Source organism: Leptopilina boulardi, unplaced genomic scaffold, assembly GCF_019393585.1.
Source record: "Leptopilina boulardi isolate dan_hultmark-lab unplaced genomic scaffold, ZJU_Lbou_2.1 LbouV2_60, whole genome shotgun sequence".
NCBI lineage: Eukaryota > Metazoa > Arthropoda > Insecta > Hymenoptera > Figitidae > Leptopilina > Leptopilina boulardi.
This window is the reverse complement of record NW_026138006.1, coordinates 616,931-642,994: the sequence shown is the minus strand read 5'-3', so window position 1 is coordinate 642,994 and position 26,064 is coordinate 616,931. Positions and strand designations below refer to the sequence as shown.

Genomic DNA, 26,064 nt, shown 5'->3' with positions numbered 1-26,064 from the left:
AATATTTTTCATATCTTATTCACTTTAATAATAATAATAAATTTCAATAAAAGTGATATATTTTATAAAAAAATAAAATTATCGTAATTCTGACGTTACTAAATGAAAGTTGACATAATTCCGCATCCAACGAGCCCTAAATGAAGTACTTTGGATTAGTGGATTGTTAATAAACAATTGGCTAACATTGCAATTGTTTATAAAAAATCCGCTTATCCAAAATAGTTCATATAGGACTCGTTGGAAGCAGAATTACGTCAGCTTTCAATTGGTAGCTTCAAAATTGCAATAACTTTATTCATTTGTGAAATATTTCATTTTTTATTAACATTAATTAATTCATTAATTAATATGAGGCTGGCTACACCGAGAGCCAATCAGGAGGGTTAAATTTAATCCTCTGGCGTATTAAACAAGTGGGCCAAATTTTGCGTCTGCGCAGAATGTTTGTGTACATTCGCGACCATGGTTGCGATAGCGACAGGTTAGAAAAGGCGATCACGTGGTCGCCAAAGCCAGCGAACTTTTCAAACCTGTCTTATTGCAACCATGGTCGCAGATGTACACAAACATTCTGCGCAGACGCAAAATTTAGCCCACTTGTTTAGTACGTCAGAGGATTAAATTTAACCCTCCTGATTGGCTCTTGGTGTAGTCAGCCTTTATATCTCGGTTCTTAATCTTATCGATTTGATCAATCATGATTTCCGGTCACGTATTGAATTTTTAAAATATAAAATAAATAAGTAATAAAAAGTAAATAAGAAGAAAGAAATAATTTATAAGTTATATAAATGAATAAAAATAAATAAATTAATTATAATTTCTTCAAGAATTTGTTTGAAAAAAAAGAATTTTTTCAATAAAATTAAAATACATAATGTTATTATGCTACAATTAAACTACAAAAAAAATATTTAGAAAATTTTTTTTTTCAATTGCCTGTTTAACAGGTGATTTAGCGGAGTGCTGCACAAATCGTTGGTCGTGCGGTGGGCCAGATGACTCAGTATAGATTTGAACTAAACTAAAAAACCCAAAAAGAATTAGTTATTAATATTTGCAATTTCTGGACAACTTTAAGTAATGGAATTTTAATCGAAAATACGTATTTCTTCATTCAAATCGATGTCATTTTATCAAAAATGCATATTTTTAAAAACGGACACGTATTTTTCCAGATTTTGGGTTACAAAAACTAATGCTTTTTGGTTTTTTATTTTGGCTTAAATCTGCCTACATAGAAGTCTCTAAAACGTCAGGTTTAAGAGAAAAGAAATATTGATAACCCTTAGTTAAAAAACACGGTTTTTAGGGTCTTTATCCCTATTTTTCAAAATTTCAAAATTTTTTTATCTTACACATATACCCTGTCAGATTAGCTTAATCAATCTTTGAGCGTGTTTAAATAGGTTTCGCTCATGTTTGATTTGAAACAAAATATTGTTAATAATTGGTGCAGAATAAAGAAAAAAAAGATAAATACTGCTAAATTAGGCACTATTTAGTTAGTTTGTGGAAGAAATATGTTAAATTACACTTTAATCACACGGAGAGAAGAGTATACCGGTTCATACTCAACCTTCAGTCATGGTTACTAAACAATATAGTGACTTTCTCGATTAACAAAACAAACTGTCAGATGGACTAAACGACCGTTTATTCAATATAATTCCATATAGACGGAAAAAATTATTTTATCCGGCTAGACGGTCGTATAGACGTAGCGAATATATTATAAAATTACCTTAAAACGCGTTGGCGTATCCGTCCAGTCCACAACGACTTAACAGTTGTTGAACCTCCATCGTTTTGCACATGTCAAAACCGATTGCAAGGTTGACAAACATTAATATAGTTTACTTAACTAAGCAGAAATTCATATTCACTACTTTGTTTAGTACAATAAACACAAAAAAACTGAACGCTGTATAGTAACCTATACTGAATATTCATTTCTTATAACTCAATTTTTCTAACTGAACACGTAATAGTCGAATGCACTATAACTCTTCTCCCATGCAATATGTACTTAATGTGCACATAATTTTTCTACACATCAACTAAACAGTGTGTGATTTAGCAGTATTTATAATTTTTAGGGTTCCGTACCCGAAGGGGGAATCCTGTTAATGAGACTAGTGAAGCAAGGTATGTACCCTAGCGGCCACACGAATCATAGGAATTGATTATCATAGCGTTGTCAAGGAAAAACCATGAATTTTTACGAAAAATCCCTAAAAATGACTATGTGGTGGCCACATTTTTTCACAGAGGAATTTCAAATTTGGTACATTTATGTCTTTTTACGTGAAAATTACAGGAAAAATATAGCGAACATGATTCGAATCGATTTACATAGCGTTGTCAAGGAAAAATACAAAATTTTGAAAAAAAGCCAAGACAGTTCATATTTGGTATTTTTGCGTATAGATTAAAGGAAAAATATAGCGAGCACGATTGGAATTTATGATCATATTGTTTTTAAGGAAAACTCATATTTTTAGAAAAAATCATGGATTTTTCGAATAAACAAAGAAGAAAATTTTATCTCAAGGGATTAAAATTTATACATTTTTACGTGTAGATTACAAAAAATATGTAGCGAGAACGATTAGATGATTATCATAGCGTTTTCAAGGAAAAACTGATAATTTTCGATAAAAATCATGAATTTTCTTCAAAAAACGAAGAAAATTTTATCTACAGGGCTTCAAATTTATACATTTTTACGTATTTTTACGTGTAGATTACAAGAACATATAGTAAGCATGATTGAAGTTGATAATCACTGCGTTTTCAAGGAAAAACTGATAATTTTCGATATATGTGACTATGTGTCTATCTATGTGTTTTATGCTCACATTGCAGGAAAAATTAAGAAAAATTGGAATTTTTCCACCTGCCTTCACACTTTAACTCCCTTAAATTTTAGGTTTAAGGGTACGGAACCCTTGGTTTTAATGTGAGTTTAACTCGCACTTGTCCGATTTTTTTATTATATTGCATTAATTTTACATTTTACCGCAATATGACATCTACTAGATGTCAATTGAACTTGTAATGATCGTATATTTTAAGCCAGATGGAGCCAAAGTATTCAAATAAAGTGTTTTACTAGATTTTAAAGTAATAAGAACATTCTTTTATTTAGTAACCATACTTTTTAATGTAATTTTGATAGGAGAGGAAAAGTCAATAATAAAACATTAGTTAAACCTTTGGAAGAAACTTATATTGTAATAATAAAATAAAGTAATACAAAAGTAAAAAAAAGAACAAATAAAGTTATTGTAGTTTCCATTTACAAACTGTCGGTGTAGATCAAACAAAAAAATATAACATAATCTAGAATTTAGCATGTGAAATGAATTAAATAATTTTTTGTTAATTTTCTTTAGGCCTAGTCTAGTTTAAAAATAAGTACATTCCCTTTTACTTATAGTCTAGTGTACGACCTTCTCTAGGTAGCTATATACTGAGAGAAGTACCTCTACAATATACAGCCTAAGAAAGGTGGTTCTCTGGTTCAGAGAAGTTCACTGCACACAGAAGTACCTATAGTCCAGTGTACGTCCTCTTCTATGTACCTGTATTCAAAGAGAAGTACGTCTACTGAAAACAAAGTATTCCAGGAGTGAGGCCGCTTCCTCTAGCTCCGAGAAGTGTCTCGAGACCATGCGGAGAATAACTGACGAAAAAGTCTGAGCGAGCGAGGTATAATCACTCGCCGGGGACTAGTGGGAGGACGGCGTGTGGTGGGGGAAAAGAGATGATAAAGACAGGTTATAGGAGCTGATTGTCGTTCTCTCTCTTACTAACGGCTATAGTGACGTATATAGCTATATCGTTACAAACTAATTACATCTTTCTGTAAATATATATATTTATTCATCTCCATTCATGAACTAATAATTAAAAAAAACAATTCCACTATTATTCCAAATAAAAAATAACAATGACAGCTTGAATAATACTTATTCTTTATAAAGTTAGGTTTTATTTAAATTTTTATCGGGATATTACATAATGTTGCTCAAAGAAAACAAAAATTTAATTTTTTAAACTAACAAATCGATTTTTCCAAAAAACAGTGAAAGAACTCTTGGGTTAAAGTGTGTTAAGAACCGCCGTGCGTTTTTTCAAGATTTTTTTACAAAAAAATAGTAAAGTTTATTGAATTAAAATAAAGCATACCTTAAAAAGTACAATATAATCTATGTATAATAATTTTTTAGATTAAAAATATTGCAAAATGGCGGCGTTATAGGCCTTTAAAGTTAGATCTTTGATTTTGCGCCGTTCAGCCTACAGGTCTCAAATCTCAACCAAAATCAAAAACTAAAATTTTTATGGTTAAAATACACAAATACGGATTTAACATGGCCGACTAAAAATGTCAAAATGCTTCGGATTTGAAAAAAACGTATCTTAATATTTTTGGATCGCTGATTACGAATATAAACTCAAAAGTTAAAAATTCAAAATACCGGATTTAATATGGTCGATTAAAAATGTAAAACTGCTTAGGATCTAGAAAAAAAATATTTTTATTAATGCAATATAAATTATTGTTGTGATTTAAGGTTAATTTTTATATTACTTAACTAGTAATATTAATTAGTTAATTCTATAGAAAATTATTAATTACTAGTTTACATGAAAAATAACATTCATATCAACACAAAAGAAATTATAAATGTTACGTATGAATTTCGTAACTTCTTATTAATAAATTATTAACATTATTAATAATTCATTAATACAATACCTGAAAAAGAGAGAATATCCTGAAGCAACCGTTCTTGAAATAAGGGGAAGTCAGCATTCCACTTGAAAATTTAGATGTAAGTTGTATGAAAAGGACATTCTTCACAAAAGGAAGAATAGATGATTTCCAAATATTATTCGAAAGTCAAAGCCTTGAATACTTGGATGAGTTCTTCTTGACGTAGAAACTTTTAATACTTGACAAAGAGATTCTTCTAAGTTCAACTTGAGTATAAAATTGGGGAGAGTACTTCTGCAAGATTCTGTACTGATGTTACGGGTTTCGAGACAATTGTAGTAGACAAATGTAGTCCTTTTATACTGAATTTTCGTAAGAAAATAGACATAATTTTATTGTCCTGTGTTGCTTTTCCACCCTAATATTTGAAGCCAAAAGGTGAGACCTTCTCTCTCAGTTGAACGTTAAAAGAGGGGTTTGTACGGTTCGTCTGATTTTAGCACATAGGGAAAATTAGAAAGAGAGCATTTTTGTTTCGTAATCGTAGCGTTTATGCTCTTTTATTGTAATAAAAGGTTTCTCGCTTCTATTTGTATATTTTTAGAAATACAGTATATGAACGTAGGAGGATACAAAACGCAGGGGTGTTTTATATATAAAAGAAAAGATGTTTAGTTGCGCAACAAAAGAGCGGAAGTTTTACATTTAAGAGACAACTGTTTATATCCGTAACAAAAGCACGAGTGTTTGATGCAGAAAAACGCATCTCGGTATTGATTAAAGAAAATAATTCTTATAATATGAATATTAAAGTTACGATGACGTGACATAAACAAGAGTTTTCCATATTTAAAATATGAGTAAATTTGGAAACATTTTCTTCTCCCCATAAGAATAACATTGTGTCGTCTGTTTGTTTTCCCTCTAGCTATCTGGCAACCCTGCTGACAATTTAAAAAATTCTGGGAGAGTGAAACCTGCTTTAAGTATAGATATGTGTTTATGCAGGTAAATTGTTTTTAAATAAATATTACGAGAAATTTCTGTTGTTTCTCACGTTTAATTGATTAAAAAAGTACTTCTGAAAGGCAACATTGCACCTGAATTATGTAAATAATAATTCGTCAAATTACGAGTAAGTAACCATCATCCATTTTGAATATCAATTGATTTCGTTTATCAGTATCAAACTTTGATACCGATTATATGGATCTTTTCTCAAAATGATCCACTTAAATGGGATCAAATTGATACCACTTATAGGTGTCAAAACGTTGCATAATTGATCTAATTTTTTGGTATCATTTACATACCTTCAGAAAAACTGTGAACAGTTGGCCCAACGCTGAGTTGGGACAACGGTTGGCATAACTCTGCATGCCATAGTTGGCTAGTAAAGTTGGCCCAATTATGGTTGTTTGAAAATAGTAGAGTTTGACAAACTTCGGCACGCGTAGTTTGGTCCCCCAGAGTTGGCCCAACTTTGAGCCAACCAACAAACTCTGGCAGCCAACCTTAATTCGCACCTGGGACAATATCAACTAAGCGCGTTCTTTGTGCAGGGGCGGCTCAACTTTGCACCTTACTAGATCTGACATAAGAAATTTTTACGCCCTGAAGTAAGAAAAAAAAATTAATATATACATTTTTAAATTTCTATACTTACGTTAGTTTTTTAAAAATTATAATACTAAATTATAGGGTCAGTTGGGGTAAATGGAGACAAGAATTGTTGGAGCTTCATTTACAGTTTTAAAATTAAGTTCAACGTCAATATTTTTAGCCTCAGATCACCTGCAAGAGGTTTTAAGTATTGCCAAGCTTTTATCTTGACAATTGGCAGCAAGATAAAAAAAGTTATCGCTCAATGCATAAAAACTTGAAAATCAAAGTCAAACTTTTTTTAGTATTTTGTCGAGCATTTCAAAGAAAACAGATTTAAAAATCAATTCGATTAATTATGACAAGCTGTCCCCATTTACCTTAAGTTTTCAAATTTTTGGGGTAAATGGGGACAGCTTGTCATTATTAACTAATTTAACAAAAATCAAAAATTTAAATGGATTTCTGTGATTGGATTCATAAGAAATAAGAAAAAAATTTGGTATGATTTTTAAGTCTGTTTTTTTCAAATGCGAGACAAAATACTGAAATAAAGAAAAAATAAAAAAATTTCAATTCGTACAACTATTATATATCTACCACAAATTTTTCTCGAACTTTTTCATCCCTTAATACAGTAATATACTCAAGGAAACTTTTTTCTTAAAACTTTCTTAGAAACTATGCTGTCCCCATTTACCACGAATTTTATGAAATTTTCTAAATTTTGGGGTAAACGGGGACAGTCAGTTTTATGCGTTTAAAGCTTATCTAAATTTTTTTCTGTTGCATAAAATTAATCCTGGGAATGTAAATAACAACTAAAAAAATAAATCCGTAAATATTACCTTTTAAAGGAACAAATTTACGTAATTTGTATGTATTTTTTTAATTAAGGGTTGTTTAAATAATGCTCTGTAAAAATTAATTAAAACAAGTTTTAATCGTTTATCTTGACTAATAATAGGGGAGGATGAAGTAAGGATAGTTAGATAAGACATTTTTGGATCTAGCAGCTAAAATTCAACAGGCATCGGAAAAACAATAGTATCCCAGGTGCGAATTTTGGTCGGCCGCCAGAGATGGTTGGTCGGCCCAACTAGGGCTGCACGAGAGTTGGCCGCCCTAGTTGGGCAAACCATGGTAAATATTGTCACCCAAAGGTGGCCCAACTATGGTTCCCATAGTTGTTCCGACTGTGGAGGATAATGGTCGGCATGACTTTGTCAGTCACAGTTGGTCCACCTCTGCTGAAGATGGTTGGACCAATTACGGTAGTCGATTAGATCGATGGTCGGTATATTGAGAATTGCAGAATTTCTTCTTAAAAGAAACTTATAAAAAGTTAAAAGAAAATTATAAAATGATTAATCGAAATCGAGTTATGAGAGGATACAGAAATACAGATTTCTAGCTAAATGTGAAAAGAAGAGAAACAGTGAAGTTAGCGAAGATTTATCAAAGCATCACGAAGATAAAACTTTATTGTCTTTTTACGAAACGTTCACTAATTGCAAGTATGTACTTATAAATATTTTATTTTATAACGCAATATATGAAGGTCGAATGGAGGTGTTCATTTCTGATTCATTTAATATTGATGAAGATTTAATGAAAAATAAATCGGAGACATTTTCTGGATGTTTAACGGATTATTTTCAAAATGCAACAGGAAATGATTATTATTATATTAATTTATGATAATTAAAATTTTAATTCTTATTTAAAATTTCTAAAAATACAGCCGGCATAGTCCCCCATAGTCAGGCCAACTGTGGCTGCCATAGTTGGGCCAACCATCGGGCACGACGGATGGCAGCCCTAGTTGGACCAACCTAAAAGCCATAGTTGGGCCAACTATGGGGGACAATGGTCGGCATGATTTAAGCAGCCACAGTTGGGCCAACCAAGTCGACCCTAGGTCGGTTGACGTTATCAATTCGCTAGTTGACCCGTCCTCTGGCTGCCCAAGGTGGGCCGACTGAGCACATAGTTGGCCCAACTTGGGGCCGACCGTCAACTCGCACCTCGGATCGTTCGAAAGCCTGTTTATTTAGCTACAATTTTGTAATAGATTATTTTGTTGTGTATTGCAATAATCAAAAACAGACATTAAATTTGGGGTTTTTTAAATTTCATTGGATAAAAGCACCTCAAAACACTTCAAAGCACTACCAAAAAAATTTTTTGGACATAAATAAATATTTAAAACAGTTAATATCTGAAACAGTGTTTTAAACAGAACTGAGACGTTTTAGAAAAAACATGATTTTCACAAATAATCACGTAGCTTCCACAAATAGTATCACATCAAGATCAAATATTTCTTGACGTCTTTTGATGTTAAAACAAGTATATATGATGAATGGTGCCCTTTTTGAACAAGCCGTGTAGGCAATAGAGCCACTAACTATCATTGCCCTTAACTATCCTTGCCTCATCCTCCCCTTTTATACATTTCACTCAATGTCATCAATTTCTTAATTAGGAACTGAAATCATTAAAATTGTTTATAAAAATTGTTTTAACAATTAAAAATAATTAGTTTATAATAACTATTGAACTGGTAATTTCTTTTGTATCTCAAATACAACAAAACGTAAAGATTTCATGGAATAAGCAAGTCAATTTTCGACCAATCATCTTCAAGTATATGTTTATAAAATTGAATATACTCATCCAGAACACGCTTATTTTTTAATTTCTTTATAAAAAAAATTTTTTTTTATAGGAAATGAAAAGTTTCAAAATTGTAAAAATTATTTTCAAAAAGTTTGGAATTTCATCAGTAATTTAAAAAAAAGAAAAACGAATTTCGTCAATTTTTATCAAAGTTGTGCAATTGTTTATAAAAAAAACAAATGGATATTTTTCAATAAAATTTAGGGTATGTTTTTAACTATATTATAACTATATTTTTGTGAAGTTTCGATAAAAAATTCCGACCTTTGGCAAATCGGGGGTCACTTCAGGAATTCTCACCCCTGTGTAATTTTATACTTCATTAAAATCATACCTGTTCCATCCTACCATAGGTAATATAGCCCAAAGTAGTCCAAAAAGCCATATGATGACAATTTGAATCAATGCTCTGGATACTGTAAGTGGTGTGCCTGCCATGCCCTTTAAATTAATATCATTAAAAATTGTATTGTTTCAAAATACTGGTTTCCAAAAAGTGACCGAGTAGCTAAAAGAAGATAAATAAGGGATTTTAAAATAATTGATTTTGATGTATTAAATGTAAATAAGATTTTAAATTTTAATCACTCACAGTATTTTCTAATTTACAATTTTTTGAGGCATCTGAAAAATATGTGACGCACGGCGAGAGTCGCACGCGTGACGTTGAAATGCATATTCAGTGCATTTAATTTATTTTTAAAAAATTTATTTAATTTTTAAATTGTAGTATTCAAAAATCTATTTAATTGATAAAAATGCGTAAATATAAAATAATAGGTACTTTTTATTTTACACTATTATTATTTTATTTTTCACTATTATAAAAGTTTATGTATGCATACAAATTTTAACTTACCTATAAAACATACAACTATAAATGAATCATATAATATCTTTCCAATATTTATAGAATCAATATAGCTTCTGACATCGAACAATATATCAAATTTGTACACGGAATTTGTCTAAAGGCGCTTGTATACCTCACCCATCCCGAGTATACTTGCGTCGTGTATCATTGGAGTAAAAGAGACGGAAATATCTTTTTGTCTCTTTTACTCCAATGGTACACGACAGAAGTATACTCGGGATCGGTGAGGTATACAAGCGCCTTAAAATAATCGGAAAGATGGAAAACAATAACATGCGAGACTTGCCACCGAGACTTGTCTGATGGTGGTGCTACCGAGCTACGCGTAGCTTCTACGCAATATACACGACAAGACGCAAAAAATTGAAATATTTTTCATATCTTATTCACTTTAATAATAATAATAAATTTCAATAAAAGTGATATATTTTATAAAAAAATAAAATTATCGTAATTCTGACGTTACTAAATGAAAGTTGACATAATTCCGCATCCAACGAGCCCTAAATGAAGTACTTTGGATTAGTGGATTGTTAATAAACAATTGGCTAACATTGCAATTGTTTATAAAAAATCCGCTTATCCAAAATAGTTCATATAGGACTCGTTGGAAGCAGAATTACGTCAGCTTTCAATTGGTAGCTTCAAAATTGCAATAACTTTATTCATTTGTGAAATATTTCATTTTTTATTAACATTAATTAATTCATTAATTAATATGAGGCTGGCTACACCGAGAGCCAATCAGGAGGGTTAAATTTAATCCTCTGGCGTATTAAACAAGTGGGCCAAATTTTGCGTCTGCGCAGAATGTTTGTGTACATTCGCGACCATGGTTGCGATAGCGACAGGTTAGAAAAGGCGATCACGTGGTCGCCAAAGCCAGCGAACTTTTCAAACCTGTCTTATTGCAACCATGGTCGCAGATGTACACAAACATTCTGCGCAGACGCAAAATTTAGCCCACTTGTTTAGTACGTCAGAGGATTAAATTTAACCCTCCTGATTGGCTCTTGGTGTAGTCAGCCTTTATATCTCGGTTCTTAATCTTATCGATTTGATCAATCATGATTTCCGGTCACGTATTGAATTTTTAAAATATAAAATAAATAAGTAATAAAAAGTAAATAAGAAGAAAGAAATAATTTATAAGTTATATAAATGAATAAAAATAAATAAATTAATTATAATTTCTTCAAGAATTTGTTTGAAAAAAAAGAATTTTTTCAATAAAATTAAAATACATAATGTTATTATGCTACAATTAAACTACAAAAAAAATATTTAGAAAATTTTTTTTTTCAATTGCCTGTTTAACAGGTGATTTAGCGGAGTGCTGCACAAATCGTTGGTCGTGCGGTGGGCCAGATGACTCAGTATAGATTTGAACTAAACTAAAAAACCCAAAAAGAATTAGTTATTAATATTTGCAATTTCTGGACAACTTTAAGTAATGGAATTTTAATCGAAAATACGTATTTCTTCATTCAAATCATAGAGATATAAGAATAGAGTGCGCGAGTTGGTTAGTTTCCCATAAGAGACGGCGACAGTTGTTTTAGACGGAGACAGCGGCAATGTAGGCCTACTCTCTTACCTTTTCTAATGACGCATGCGCGATTATCCGAGTCTTTTAAATTCAAAAAGCTTATTTGTAGGTTATCAATTTATTTCATTTTTTCTATTGAAACTTACAGTTTCACTTTTTTTTGCTAATTTAAAATTAAATATCCTTTTAATTGAATAAATAGTATTTAAATATTAATATTGCTAAATCAAGCTTTTAAATATCGTTGAATTAAATGAATTTAAATTTATTATTAATTTAAAAATAGGAATATTGTTTTGTACATTGTAATATTTTTTTAAAGTACAGTGAATGAAGAAGGAAAGGAAAGAAATGATTTATTTTTGTAAGGAAAGCTTTGTATTAGAAAAAACAATTTAATATAAAACATTTACATTTGTAGCAAATATAAATCTGTAATAAAATTTAACGGACAACTTTGGTTTTCAACAATTGCATTTGTTGCATAGTTTAATATTTAAAATTAAATATCAGTCAAATTTCTTATCAAATAATTAAAGTATTATTTTACTGTCCACTGAAAATTGTGGTTTTGTTGTTTTGCATTCGAACCCTTTGTTGCTTATCATTGCAGATGGTACCCTCGTGTTTTAATCGCAAATCAACATATGTTTGTATTATTAGAAGAATGAGTTGATGCCGATGATCCATTAAAGGTTCTTGTTGAAAACAATGGTCTTTGTCGTCCAAAATCGAACTTGGTAATGTTTTTAGAGTTTCAGTTATAATCTTAAAATTTATTCGTTTGTCGAATAAATTTTTTTGACATCGCACAGTTTGTTCAACTCTTTTACAAATCAAATATACGTCTTCTGAAGCAAAAATCAGACCACCTCGATTTTTTAATTTTGTCAATTTTGACTTTACTTTATTTTGGTCTAAAAGATCACAACAGGAATCACAATGGATTTTCGATTTTACAATTCGAACTACGGCTCCAGCAATGTATTTAATTACTTCTTCTGCGTATTCCGAGCATTCATTTAGATGATCAACAAAATCATTTTGGAAATCTTTACTGGGAAAGAAATCTGCGACTTTGATACTTTGTTTTTCAGTCATTCCAGATTTTCCGGTAGTGCTTAGCTGTGAATCATCTATATTTTCAATTGAATTTGCTTCAACATTTTCAGCATCAGAAATTAAAATTGTCGCATCTAAAGGAGAGCAGTTGGCGTGTGCAGAAATGGCAATGCTAGAATTATTTAATAAAATCTTTTTATATGCCGATAAATACTGCGTGGTTGTTGGATTGTTGTTAAATCCATTCATTCTTCTAATAGTCGAAAAAAACATTTCCACGTGATCCTGAGAAAGTTTGTAGCTTAAAAAGTAGTTAACAATTTTTCTTTCGATCAAGTATTTGGATAAACTATACAGGTTTTGCAGACAAATAATAAAACCAACAAAACCTGTATTTACAGAATCTGTTTCAACAACGGATTTTCGTGTATAAATTAACTTACTGTAATTATTATTATTATTATCACAGTTTTCTTTCTTTCGTCTTGCGCGAACATTGATTTCTAAATTTTCAATATAATTTACATACACATCTACTTTTTCTTTTAATTGCCCTAAAGAATCTGCACATATACTTGATCGACCTGGGGTCTTACAAAATTTATTTCTAACATTTAATAAGTCGAAAATATCATTGATATTTTTACAAAAAGTTGCTGTCGCAGAAGAATTTTTAAAATCCTTATCTTTTAAATCATTTTCTAAAAAATTCAGAGCACATGATGTACTATTGCTCAAAACTTGCGCAGCTAAAAAAACTTTCATTTTCTCTTTGTGAAAATATACATGTCGTTTTCGAATTTTACATGCACAATGAAGATTTTCATTTCCTTGTTTAATCTGAAGCTTCTTAATGAACTCCCAGTCTATAAACTGTTTTTTTTTATAAATTATCGGACCTTTTGTGCCAAAATAATTTCTTACGAGTTTCAGACAATGACAAGGATCATAAAAAATGTATACTGGTTCTGAACTTACAGGGTGTTCAAAATAGGGCTTGAATGTTTCTTTGTTTTTATAATTTAAATTGGCCCCTAACTTTTCGCAAGCTGTTCGATGACTCTTGTCTCCATCGAAAGTAACACTAACAACATTAATCTTCTTTTCATGCAATTTTACTAGCAGATCTTTTAGGAGAATTGCTTTTTCAGCCCCATTCAATGAGTTGGTTAAATAATGACTTACTGGAGCTTTAAATCCACCATTTATATTAACAAGCATGAACACCAAGGCTTTACTAGCAACCTTATGTTGAGAATCTTTCTCGGTATCTTCCTTAGAATTTTTCTTAGAATCTTCACGAATTTCATTTAATTGTCCACCTAAATCAACCAGACCTTTCCAAGTATGAGTAATTTTGTCCCACTCTTTGTGTTGTTTTATATGCATCTCGTCGAAAGTGACGTTAAAAACAGGTGATCTGCCTTTCTCTTCTTCGCTTTTGACAATATTGGAAATTTTATCAATAATCTCTTCAGAAATACCCGGCTTATAATCCTTGGAGCAGTACCACTTATTTAGCGTTTGCGTGCATGGTAAACAATTTAAAAAACTCTTTCTAACGGCCTCATAAGCAGCTGGCGAATGAAAATGTAAGGTTCGCGCAAAATTTTTAAGATTCGGAGGAAAAGGAGCCGTTGGTTTTCGATTTTTCATACGAATTAACAGTTCTTGAACGTGAGGTGGTAAATCCTACGAGAATAATTAAAAATGATGATATATTACCTTTATTTATTAAAAAAAAAATTGCAATTTTATTTCATATTTGATTGATTTCATATACAATAATATTTATAAATCATAATACAAAAGGTATTAATCAAACGGCATTGAAGTATCAGAATTTAGTGAAAAAAAATAAATTGATTGTCAACTGAAAAAATTAAAACAAATTTACACCTTCCAATACCGTTGACTTATTATGTTAAAAATAGTCAATTATTATAATACTAAAATATAATTATCAGTTAAATAAGTTGATCAGATAAATGTACATTATTTTATAAAATATTTTAGACAAACGATGTTATACAGTAAGTTCAGCATTATGTTAGACACCTACTTTTTGCACATAAATATTTTTGGAAAGATGCGCTAATTACATTAAATCAAAATCAAAAAGTGTTAAAATAGTGCTCATCTTATTGTGTTTACATTTCAAAATCTTACCATCATATATTCAGCAGCATTCAATTCTTCTTTTTCTTTTAATGATTTAATAACATCCTGTAATGACGATACTTTTTTCTTATTACGAGAAATTTTACAGTATCCAACAGCTGTTTTTGATCTTTCATTTATGGTGAATCTCATAAATTTTTCCCAAGACAAATCAGAAACGAAGTCATCTCGTGAAATATATTCCGTTGTACCATTGCGTGTAAAACGAATTCGTTTCCTTGGTCGTCTGATGTCCACCGACAATGAACGAGGTCTAAAATATAAATATTTATACATAAAATGGAATCAATAATAATAAATTCTAACATTTGGAGATACATATTTTTATACAAACAAAATGTTTATCATAGTGAAAATTTTAATAACACAAATATTTGAAAATACTAAAAGGTTTAAATTAAAAAAATAAACAAGTTGTATCTGAAAACTAGTTATTTGGAAATAAGAAGACGAAGTGTTAAAAAAATTAATTGTTAAAAGAACAGACAGCTTTTATTAATTTGTGATAAAATTTACCTTTTTCTACTATCTTCGGTAATAATTAAATCTTCTTCTCGATTCACGTCTGATTTCTGTTCATCTCCATTTAAGTCTTCAACGACTGATTCGACACTTTCATTAATATTTTCGTTTGCCGTTATTTTATGACTGTCAGTGTTTAATGATTTTTCAAATGTAAAATTTGCTGATTCCTCATGTTCTAAATGAGATTCTAATGTTATCACATTACTGTTTAATTCCATTTTTTCAGAGGTAGTATTTGTTGCATTTTCATTAGATTGTATTAGACGAGGTAAACAATCTGAACGTAACCTCCTTTTTAATGTCTCGTCATTTGGCCGGCAAAATGACGTTTCATCAAAATGATCGCTACACACGTGAGCGGTTTTGAAATTTATTGTTTTCGTTATTTTTAACGCATTTAACCATTTTTTTCTTTTCTCTAGTCCTTTTGGAAACCTAAAATTAAAAATATTTGCACATAAATATCACACTTACTTTGAAGGTTAGACATAATTTGAGGTTATAAATGAATTTCACTTACATGTGAAATGTTCTACTATATCTTTCATCTGGTTTACTGCGGCAAACAATACACTTTTTCACCATTATAAATTAATAAAAATTAAATAATAAACTAAATAATCCTATTTCTTTATTAAATAATAAACAATGTTTTTGCAGAGTATAAAACACATATAAAACATTCCTACACGCTTTCAGCTGTTTCGCAACCGCGCATGCGTTACCAGAGAAGGAAAGACTGTAGGCCTAGAAAACCGCTGTCTCTCTCTAAAACGACTATCGCTCCTTTTGCTCGCTTGCGTACTCTATTCTTATATCTCTATGATTCAAATCGATGTCATTTTATCAAAAATGCATATTTTTAAAAACGGACACGTATTTTTCCAGATTTTGGGTTACAAAAACTAATGCTTTTTGGTTTTTTATTTTGGCTTAAATCTGCCTACATAGAAGTCTCTAAAACGTCAGGTTTAAGAGAAAAGAAATATTGATAACCCTTAGTTAAAAAACACGGTTTTTAGGGTCTTTATCCCTATTTTTCAAAATTTCAAAATTTTTTTATCTTACACATATACCCTGTCAGATTAGCTTAATCAATCTTTGAGCGTGTTTAAATAGGTTTCGCTCATGTTTGATTTGAAACAAAATATTGTTAATAATTGGTGCAGAATAAAGAAAAAAAAGATAAATACTGCTAAATTAGGCACTATTTAGTTAGTTTGTGGAAGAAATATGTTAAATTACACTTTAATCACACGGAGAGAAGAGTATACCGGTTCATACTCAACCTTCAGTCATGGTTACTAAACAATATAGTGACTTTCTCGATTAACAAAACAAACTGTCAGATGGACTAAACGACCGTTTATTCAATATAATTCCATATAGACGGAAAAAATTATTTTATCCGGCTAGACGGTCGTATAGACGTAGCGAATATATTATAAAATTACCTTAAAACGCGTTGGCGTATCCGTCCAGTCCACAACGACTTAACAGTTGTTGAACCTCCATCGTTTTGCACATGTCAAAACCGATTGCAAGGTTGACAAACATTAATATAGTTTACTTAACTAAGCAGAAATTCATATTCACTACTTTGTTTAGTACAATAAACACAAAAAAACTGAACGCTGTATAGTAACCTATACTGAATATTCATTTCTTATAACTCAATTTTTCTAACTGAACACGTAATAGTCGAATGCACTATAACTCTTCTCCCATGCAATATGTACTTAATGTGCACATAATTTTTCTACACATCAACTAAACAGTGTGTGATTTAGCAGTATTTATAATTTTTAGGGTTCCGTACCCGAAGGGGGAATCCTGTTAATGAGACTAGTGAAGCAAGGTATGTACCCTAGCGGCCACACGAATCATAGGAATTGATTATCATAGCGTTGTCAAGGAAAAACCATGAATTTTTACGAAAAATCCCTAAAAATGACTATGTGGTGGCCACATTTTTTCACAGAGGAATTTCAAATTTGGTACATTTATGTCTTTTTACGTGAAAATTACAGGAAAAATATAGCGAACATGATTCGAATCGATTTACATAGCGTTGTCAAGGAAAAATACAAAATTTTGAAAAAAAGCCAAGACAGTTCATATTTGGTATTTTTGCGTATAGATTAAAGGAAAAATATAGCGAGCACGATTGGAATTTATGATCATATTGTTTTTAAGGAAAACTCATATTTTTAGAAAAAATCATGGATTTTTCGAATAAACAAAGAAGAAAATTTTATCTCAAGGGATTAAAATTTATACATTTTTACGTGTAGATTACAAAAAATATGTAGCGAGAACGATTAGATGATTATCATAGCGTTTTCAAGGAAAAACTGATAATTTTCGATAAAAATCATGAATTTTCTTCAAAAAACGAAGAAAATTTTATCTACAGGGCTTCAAATTTATACATTTTTACGTATTTTTACGTGTAGATTACAAGAACATATAGTAAGCATGATTGAAGTTGATAATCACTGCGTTTTCAAGGAAAAACTGATAATTTTCGATATATGTGACTATGTGTCTATCTATGTGTTTTATGCTCACATTGCAGGAAAAATTAAGAAAAATTGGAATTTTTCCACCTGCCTTCACACTTTAACTCCCTTAAATTTTAGGTTTAAGGGTACGGAACCCTTGGTTTTAATGTGAGTTTAACTCGCACTTGTCCGATTTTTTTATTATATTGCATTAATTTTACATTTTACCGCAATATGACATCTACTAGATGTCAATTGAACTTGTAATGATCGTATATTTTAAGCCAGATGGAGCCAAAGTATTCAAATAAAGTGTTTTACTAGATTTTAAAGTAATAAGAACATTCTTTTATTTAGTAACCATACTTTTTAATGTAATTTTGATAGGAGAGGAAAAGTCAATAATAAAACATTAGTTAAACCTTTGGAAGAAACTTATATTGTAATAATAAAATAAAGTAATACAAAAGTAAAAAAAAGAACAAATAAAGTTATTGTAGTTTCCATTTACAAACTGTCGGTGTAGATCAAACAAAAAAATATAACATAATCTAGAATTTAGCATGTGAAATGAATTAAATAATTTTTTGTTAATTTTCTTTAGGCCTAGTCTAGTTTAAAAATAAGTACATTCCCTTTTACTTATAGTCTAGTGTACGACCTTCTCTAGGTAGCTATATACTGAGAGAAGTACCTCTACAATATACAGCCTAAGAAAGGTGGTTCTCTGGTTCAGAGAAGTTCACTGCACACAGAAGTACCTATAGTCCAGTGTACGTCCTCTTCTATGTACCTGTATTCAAAGAGAAGTACGTCTACTGAAAACAAAGTATTCCAGGAGTGAGGCCGCTTCCTCTAGCTCCGAGAAGTGTCTCGAGACCATGCGGAGAATAACTGACGAAAAAGTCTGAGCGAGCGAGGTATAATCACTCGCCGGGGACTAGTGGGAGGACGGCGTGTGGTGGGGGAAAAGAGATGATAAAGACAGGTTATAGGAGCTGATTGTCGTTCTCTCTCTTACTAACGGCTATAGTGACGTATATAGCTATATCGTTACAAACTAATTACATCTTTCTGTAAATATATATATTTATTCATCTCCATTCATGAACTAATAATTAAAAAAAACAATTCCACTATTATTCCAAATAAAAAATAACAATGACAGCTTGAATAATACTTATTCTTTATAAAGTTAGGTTTTATTTAAATTTTTATCGGGATATTACATAATGTTGCTCAAAGAAAACAAAAATTTAATTTTTTAAACTAACAAATCGATTTTTCCAAAAAACAGTGAAAGAACTCTTGGGTTAAAGTGTGTTAAGAACCGCCGTGCGTTTTTTCAAGATTTTTTTACAAAAAAATAGTAAAGTTTATTGAATTAAAATAAAGCATACCTTAAAAAGTACAATATAATCTATGTATAATAATTTTTTAGATTAAAAATATTGCAAAATGGCGGCGTTATAGGCCTTTAAAGTTAGATCTTTGATTTTGCGCCGTTCAGCCTACAGGTCTCAAATCTCAACCAAAATCAAAAACTAAAATTTTTATGGTTAAAATACACAAATACGGATTTAACATGGCCGACTAAAAATGTCAAAATGCTTCGGATTTGAAAAAAACGTATCTTAATATTTTTGGATCGCTGATTACGAATATAAACTCAAAAGTTAAAAATTCAAAATACCGGATTTAATATGGTCGATTAAAAATGTAAAACTGCTTAGGATCTAGAAAAAAAATATTTTTATTAATGCAATATAAATTATTGTTGTGATTTAAGGTTAATTTTTATATTACTTAACTAGTAATATTAATTAGTTAATTCTATAGAAAATTATTAATTACTAGTTTACATGAAAAATAACATTCATATCAACACAAAAGAAATTATAAATGTTACGTATGAATTTCGTAACTTCTTATTAATAAATTATTAACATTATTAATAATTCATTAATACAATACCTGAAAAAGAGGACACAATACGCAACTCAAACAAATAACACTTCATAAACATTATAAGAAATGCCTTTAGAATCTCTTAGAGATGTCCAAATAATTATATTTTAAATATTAACTTTCAATTAATAACCTAAATTCCAAAGAAGACCTATTTAAAATTCATGATAAAATTGAGAAACTAAGTGAACTAACTTAATTCAAGAAACAAAGGATGGCGCAATAAAGATTGCTGCATCCAACGTATGTCAGTACAAAATGAATTGGAACACTACCCCAATATTGCAAAGGTTGCAATAAAAACATTGACATCAATAAATTTGTTAAATAAAATATACTTTTCCCCACCAAAAGTCAACTTAATAAAATCAGTTGACACACGAAGATCGAGGTCTTCCAAGTGTGGTCTCCGAGTGAGACAGGTGAAACAACCCCTTAGACCAGGGCTGTTTAGTGTTGAGGAGTAATTGTTTGGGAGATTGAGAGAGAGCTCAGTGTGGAGTTTGAGAGTTTTGAGTTGGAGTTTGAGTCTCTGAGTTAAGAGACTTTTTGAAACAAACCTCTAGTTTCGAGGTTGTTTCCGTTTTGAGTTTATTACTGAGTTTTAATTCGAGTTGTGATTTTTGAAGTGAGATTATTTAAAGAGTATTAAATTTTGAGTATTTTAAAGAGTGAATAATTGTAGTTTTGAAAAAGAGAATTTAATTTTGAATTTGATTTAAAGGATATACAAATGAGTTTTTGAGAATCACTTAGTTTTGAAATTGAGATTGAAACTTAAATAGTAAATGAGAAATAAAGTTTATAGCTTATACTGAGTTTGAGATTGTTGTAATAATTGTTTGAGAAAAAGAGAATATAATATAGCTATAATAAATTGAAGAATTAATTTAATACTTAAATTGAGATACGTCGATTATTTTGAAGGATATCATTCTGAGGAATTCCAGAGGTAAATATACGTAAGAGTTCAGAGACTCTTAACATAATACACACACAACATTCTTACACATACATTCATTCACACGTAAATTGTATTAGAATACAGAATACTGTACTATTGTATTATTTGGTTTTTTACACAATATATATTTATATTCAACTATTTAAATATTTGTTTAATCTTTTCTTTGAAATATTCCTAAACCAATTGTTCTATTAATATGCAATCTCAACCAACTCACTGAATAATAGTGAGGTAAGGAAGGGATCCACTACCTATTACAATATAATTTGTCTGAAGGGCAACGTATGTTAAAGTACCAAGTTATTTTAGAGTTTTAGAAAATATCACTCTTTGATTGATATTGAATAAAAACTAATTCTCTAATTTTTAAAATTCATCTTTAACAATAAATGCTAATGATTCATTTCTTTTTCAAAAGTCTCTGAACTTCGATTAGGATGTCTTCCTGATGTTCTTTCATTCGTTCATTATTTAAAATTAATGACATTTTCAGATCACTTAAATAAATTGACCGATTGAAAACGTCTAAAGTACGATTGCTTTAACTGTTTTGACGTGAATGTGATTTTAAACTTTTTCTGTAATGTTTATGCCATGATTCCAAAGCATCTTCACTGTAATAAATCATTGGTAACGAATTTTTTTTAGCTATCTGACATCCATGTTGCAGCAATTTATGAAGAGATGGACTCATTCTTGTCCATCGATATAAAGCGTAATGTCTTTGATTTTTCTGTATGCAAAATCAATGAAGCTTCTCCAAATCTAAAGGTATTTTGCATTTAAAGGAAAGCAATATTGTAGAGACATTTTTAATCAGTTTCGAGTCAATTTCTAATGCTGCAGCGAATTCTTCCGATTTATCGAAACACCTCCGAGCTACATTAACAGTATTTGTGGTCCCATGACCGTGTAAAACTTGATCTACTTTTATACCAATGTTTTCATAAACATTTTTTTGAATTAACCTTTTTTTCATTATACTGATCTAAAAGGAAATTATTAACTAATAATTATTTATAGTTATTTATTTTACATAATAATTATCTTTTTATTGTATTTATTTAAATTATTTATTTAGTGGTTTATTAAAAGTATATAAGATATAGATTTTTAATCATTAATTGTTTTAGGCTATTAATATTACATTCTTTTTGACATCTTAGTTTATCTCAATTCTTTATAAATGGGTCAGAATTTCTCAAACGGATCACCTAAAATTCAGAAATTTTTTTTTTAATCAAAAATCATTTCTTTTGACTTCTTACATGGTAAAAATAAGTCCCTGAAATTTTTAGGCCAAAAAAAATTTTTTGTTAAAGTTATAAAGAATTGAAATTTTTTGCAGTCTTATTTTAAAAAATTTTTTTCTCGAATTCCTGTTCACCAATTTTAAAAAAAAGGTTTTTTTCTCGTCATAAAATGTAGTTTCTTGACGTCCTACAGTAAATTACATTTTTTTTTGAAATTCCCACACAATTTTGTGTAAGAAACCGTTGAGAAAAAAAATGAGACTCATTTAGGAAAAAAGTTATTTATTAATAATTGCCGCTGTGCGATGTGCAACTCTGGTCGCGCGTGCACGTCCCTATTGCACTAGAACTACGCTACGTATCTACACAGTTTAAATCATTAGGTAGTTCGGTTTCTTACACAAAATTGTGTGAGGAATTCAAAAAAAATTTTAATTTTCTGTAGGACATCAAGAACACTATTTTTTAATAACATTTTATAAATAAATAATATAAAAATCTATTAAATATGAAATTTTTTCAAAATAAAAATTATATTAATAAACTACATTTTAAGACAAGAAAAACCCTTTTTTTAATTGGTAATAATTGGTAATATAGGGTAATTCCGGGGGAGTTGGCCATAGTTTCTTTAAAGGCCTGTAATAATAAGAAGAAAGTGATTTATGTATTAACTTTTATTGATAATTAAACATTTAACATTTAACTTACAAATAATAATAGAAATGATAAATTTTTTAAATGTAAACAATTCTAAAATTAATATTTTTTAAAAAACGTTTGTCATCTCTCCCGGAATGTACGGGGGAGATGGCCATAGGCGTACAGGAGAGATGGCCAATACTTTAAAATCATTCTTTGGCTTTTTGCTTTATCAGAATTCTTAATTTAAAGTGATTAATGTCTTCTTTTCTTCTTATGACCACATTTCGAACATTTATAATTAAATTCAGTGCAATTTGCATGCAGCCAAAGGTGACAATCATTGCACTGAATCCAGTCTTCGATAAGCGCTCTCTGTTTGTCTGTCTCACCAACAGAACAAGTCTGCAAGGTATTTTTTTGAGATATCAGAGTGGTTTCTAATTTATTTTTGTGTCCTGAACACGATCGCAAGTTACAAAATTGCGTATCACGTCAGGATTTTGAGTAAAGTGGGGGTAAATTTTCAAAACCTGTGTTTTTAAGGGTTTTCAGTATTTTCTTTCTCCTTAACCTGACGTGATAGAGACTTCTATATAGGCTTAAATTAAGGGGGGAACACCAGTTGTAACTTTCGAAAAATCGATTTTTTTTTGTGCATTTTCTTAAAGTATACATATTTAGAAATGTGTCTGTAAATTTCAAAGTTGATCCGGTGAAAAATAAATGAGATATACAGAACACTGCAGCGGCGCGTCCCGTGGCTTCATACAAGGTGGCCAGCCATACCTGACCCTAACGACAGATGGCCTTTTCCTATGATTTAGAAACGGCAACCACTGCGGAAGAGTTATTATATGGTCCAAGAATCGATGACTCTTTGTAACTTGGAAACAAAATTTCTTCTGAACAAAAAAAAGTAAGTTGAAACTTTGAATGCGTTTTTCTCAAAATGACATTTTCCAAGTCGGTGACCACGATTACTCGAATACTATTAAACCGATTTATTTAAAATTTAGTGTGCTTCATTTACACATACAAGTCTAGTTCGTGATCGAAGGATTTTTTTTTTTATGCAAAACTTTTTTTTATATAGCTGAAAATCGACCGTATTTTTTTAACGAAAATCATACTTTTGACTTTGACAGGTCGCCATTTTGTCAAATTTTTTTTTTTTTTTAATCCTTCGATCACGAACTAGATAATCTTATAATAAATGTAAATCAATTTCATTTTTGTATTTCAGACAAAGTATACTTGCAGAATGCTGGTCACCGCAATTCGCCTTTTTTCTTAAGACGCCACTTCAATGGCTCATATCTCCAAAAGTTTTTGTTAAAAAAATTTTTTTTTCTTTTAAATTACAGTTTTTTACATGTACTTTTAACTAATAAATAGTATTCTTTAAAAAGATTTATTGTTCTTTTGGAAAATATTCTTGAAAAAAGCATTATTTTTTGAGTTACAACTGGTGTTCCCCCCTTAAAGCTTATATCTTACACTTTAAGACTCATATGCGCAAGGAAAAAAAATTTGAAAGTCACCTAAAAGATTTTTGGGGTATTTACCCCAAAATTATTATTATTTTTTATTTATTATTTTTAAATCCTGCGTAAATGAGTCTTGAAAGTGTACGATCTAATCTTTAATTTAAGCATATATAGAAGTGTCTAGCACGTCTGGTTAAGGAATAAAAAATAATGGAAACCCTCAAAAACACTGTTTTTGGAGACTTTACCTCCACTTTACTCAAAATCCTGATGTGATACTCAATTTTGAAACCCGGAATCGGGGTCAGCACACAAAAATACTTTGGAAACCATTCCGCTATATATATAAAAAAGTCTTATTTTGTAGACCTGTGTTATGATTGTTTATAAACGTTTTTAGGATTTAATTACACAATAGTGATTATTTTATTTGATCATATTTAAATTTGAAAACCTTTGTTGGAGTGTCTTGTTGTAATGTATGTCATAAAAAATGTCATTTGCCACAGAATTAATGTTTTTTTTAGCGAACACACGAATCTCAAGGGTGCCAATAACTTAAACAGTATGTCCATCTCACCTCGAAAAAACATGGCCATCTCTCCTAATGTCAGGAGAAAAATTGACACAACTAAAATAAATATTTGAATTGGCCATCTCTTCCGCATAGCCAACTCCCCCGGACTTACCCTAAATATAAATAGTTCAAGATTATTAAAAAAAAATATTAATTTTGTTAACTAATTAAAAACTTTTCTTTTTAGGGTTCCGTACTCGGTTCGGAACCCTATTAATATCGGTTTTTTTGAAATCGTGTACCCCCCCCCCCTAGCGGCCACACAAATTTATCTAGAGAGCTGAAAATTAGTACACATATGTATTTTCGCGTGTAGATTACAGGAAAAATATAGCGAACTTGATTGGAATTGATTATCATAGCGTTGTCAAGGAAAAACCATGAATTTTTACGAAAAATGCCTAAAAATGACTATGTACCCCTCCTCTAGCAGCCACATCTTTTGACATAAAGAGCTCAAATTTAGCACACTTACGTATTTTAACGTGAAAATTACAGGAAAAATATAGCGAACTTGATTCGGATCAATTTACATAGCGTTGTCAAGGAAAAATAAAAAATTTCGAAAAAAACTGATTTTTTCTCCCTAGCGCAAACAATATTCAACACAGACAGTTCATATTTAGTATACAAATGTATTTTTACGGGAAAAATACAGGGGAAAAAAGCGGTCACGATTAGAGTTGATGATTAACTTTTTATCAAGTTTTTCAAGAAAAAATGACAATTTTAGGAAAAAAATGTATTTTTCCAGCAAAAACGAACAAAATTTTATTTAAAGGAAATTAAATTTATATATTTTAACGTATTTTTACGTGTAGATTACAAAAAAAATATAGCGAGCATGATTGGAGTTGATTATCATAGCGTTGTCAAGGAAAAACCATGAATTTTTACGAAAAATACCTAAAAATGACTATGTACCCCCCCCCCTAGCAGCCACATCTTTTGACATAAAGAGCTCAAATTTTGCACACTTACGTATTTTTACGTGAAAATTACAGGAAAAATATAGCGAACTTGATTCGAATCAATTTACATAGCGTTGGCAAGGAAAAATCAAAAATTTCGAAAAAAATGATTTATTCTCCCTAGCGCACACAATATTCAACCCAAATTGTTCATATTTACTGTAAAACTGTATTTTTGCGTGAAAAATACAGGGAAAAAATGTAAGCACGATTGGAGTTGATGATCAATTTTTATCAAATTTTTGAAGAAAAATGATAAATTTAAGAAAAAAATGTATTTTTCCGCAAAAAAGTTGATCTAAAGTGATTCAAATTTATATATTTTGACGTATTTTTACGTGTAGATTACAAAAAAAATATAGCGAGGATGATTGGAGTTGATTTTTCTGGGTCTGTCAAGAAAAAACTGATAATTTTAGAAAAAATCATGAATTTTCTCCCAATAACGGAACAAATTTTTTCTACAGGGCTTCAAATTTTCTATTTTT

At 30.1% G+C, this 26,064-nt stretch overlaps 1 protein-coding gene across 6 annotated transcripts in view; it reads right to left on the bottom strand.

Annotated features, from left to right (window-relative positions):
• The window catches only part of LOC127290350 (rhodopsin-like), a 699,229-nt gene that overhangs the window by 330,419 nt on the left and 342,746 nt on the right, over window positions 1–26,064 (bottom strand). For 5 of the 6 annotated variants that reach the window (XM_051318856.1, XM_051318854.1, XM_051318858.1 and 2 more), the window contains one exon: window positions 9,348–9,454. The exons of the other annotated variant lie outside the window; for it this stretch is intronic. In XM_051318856.1, coding sequence (XP_051174813.1) covers window positions 9,348–9,454 — 107 coding nt within the window. The remainder of the gene's footprint in view (window positions 1–9,347; window positions 9,455–26,064) is intronic. 6 annotated transcript variants of the gene reach the window in all.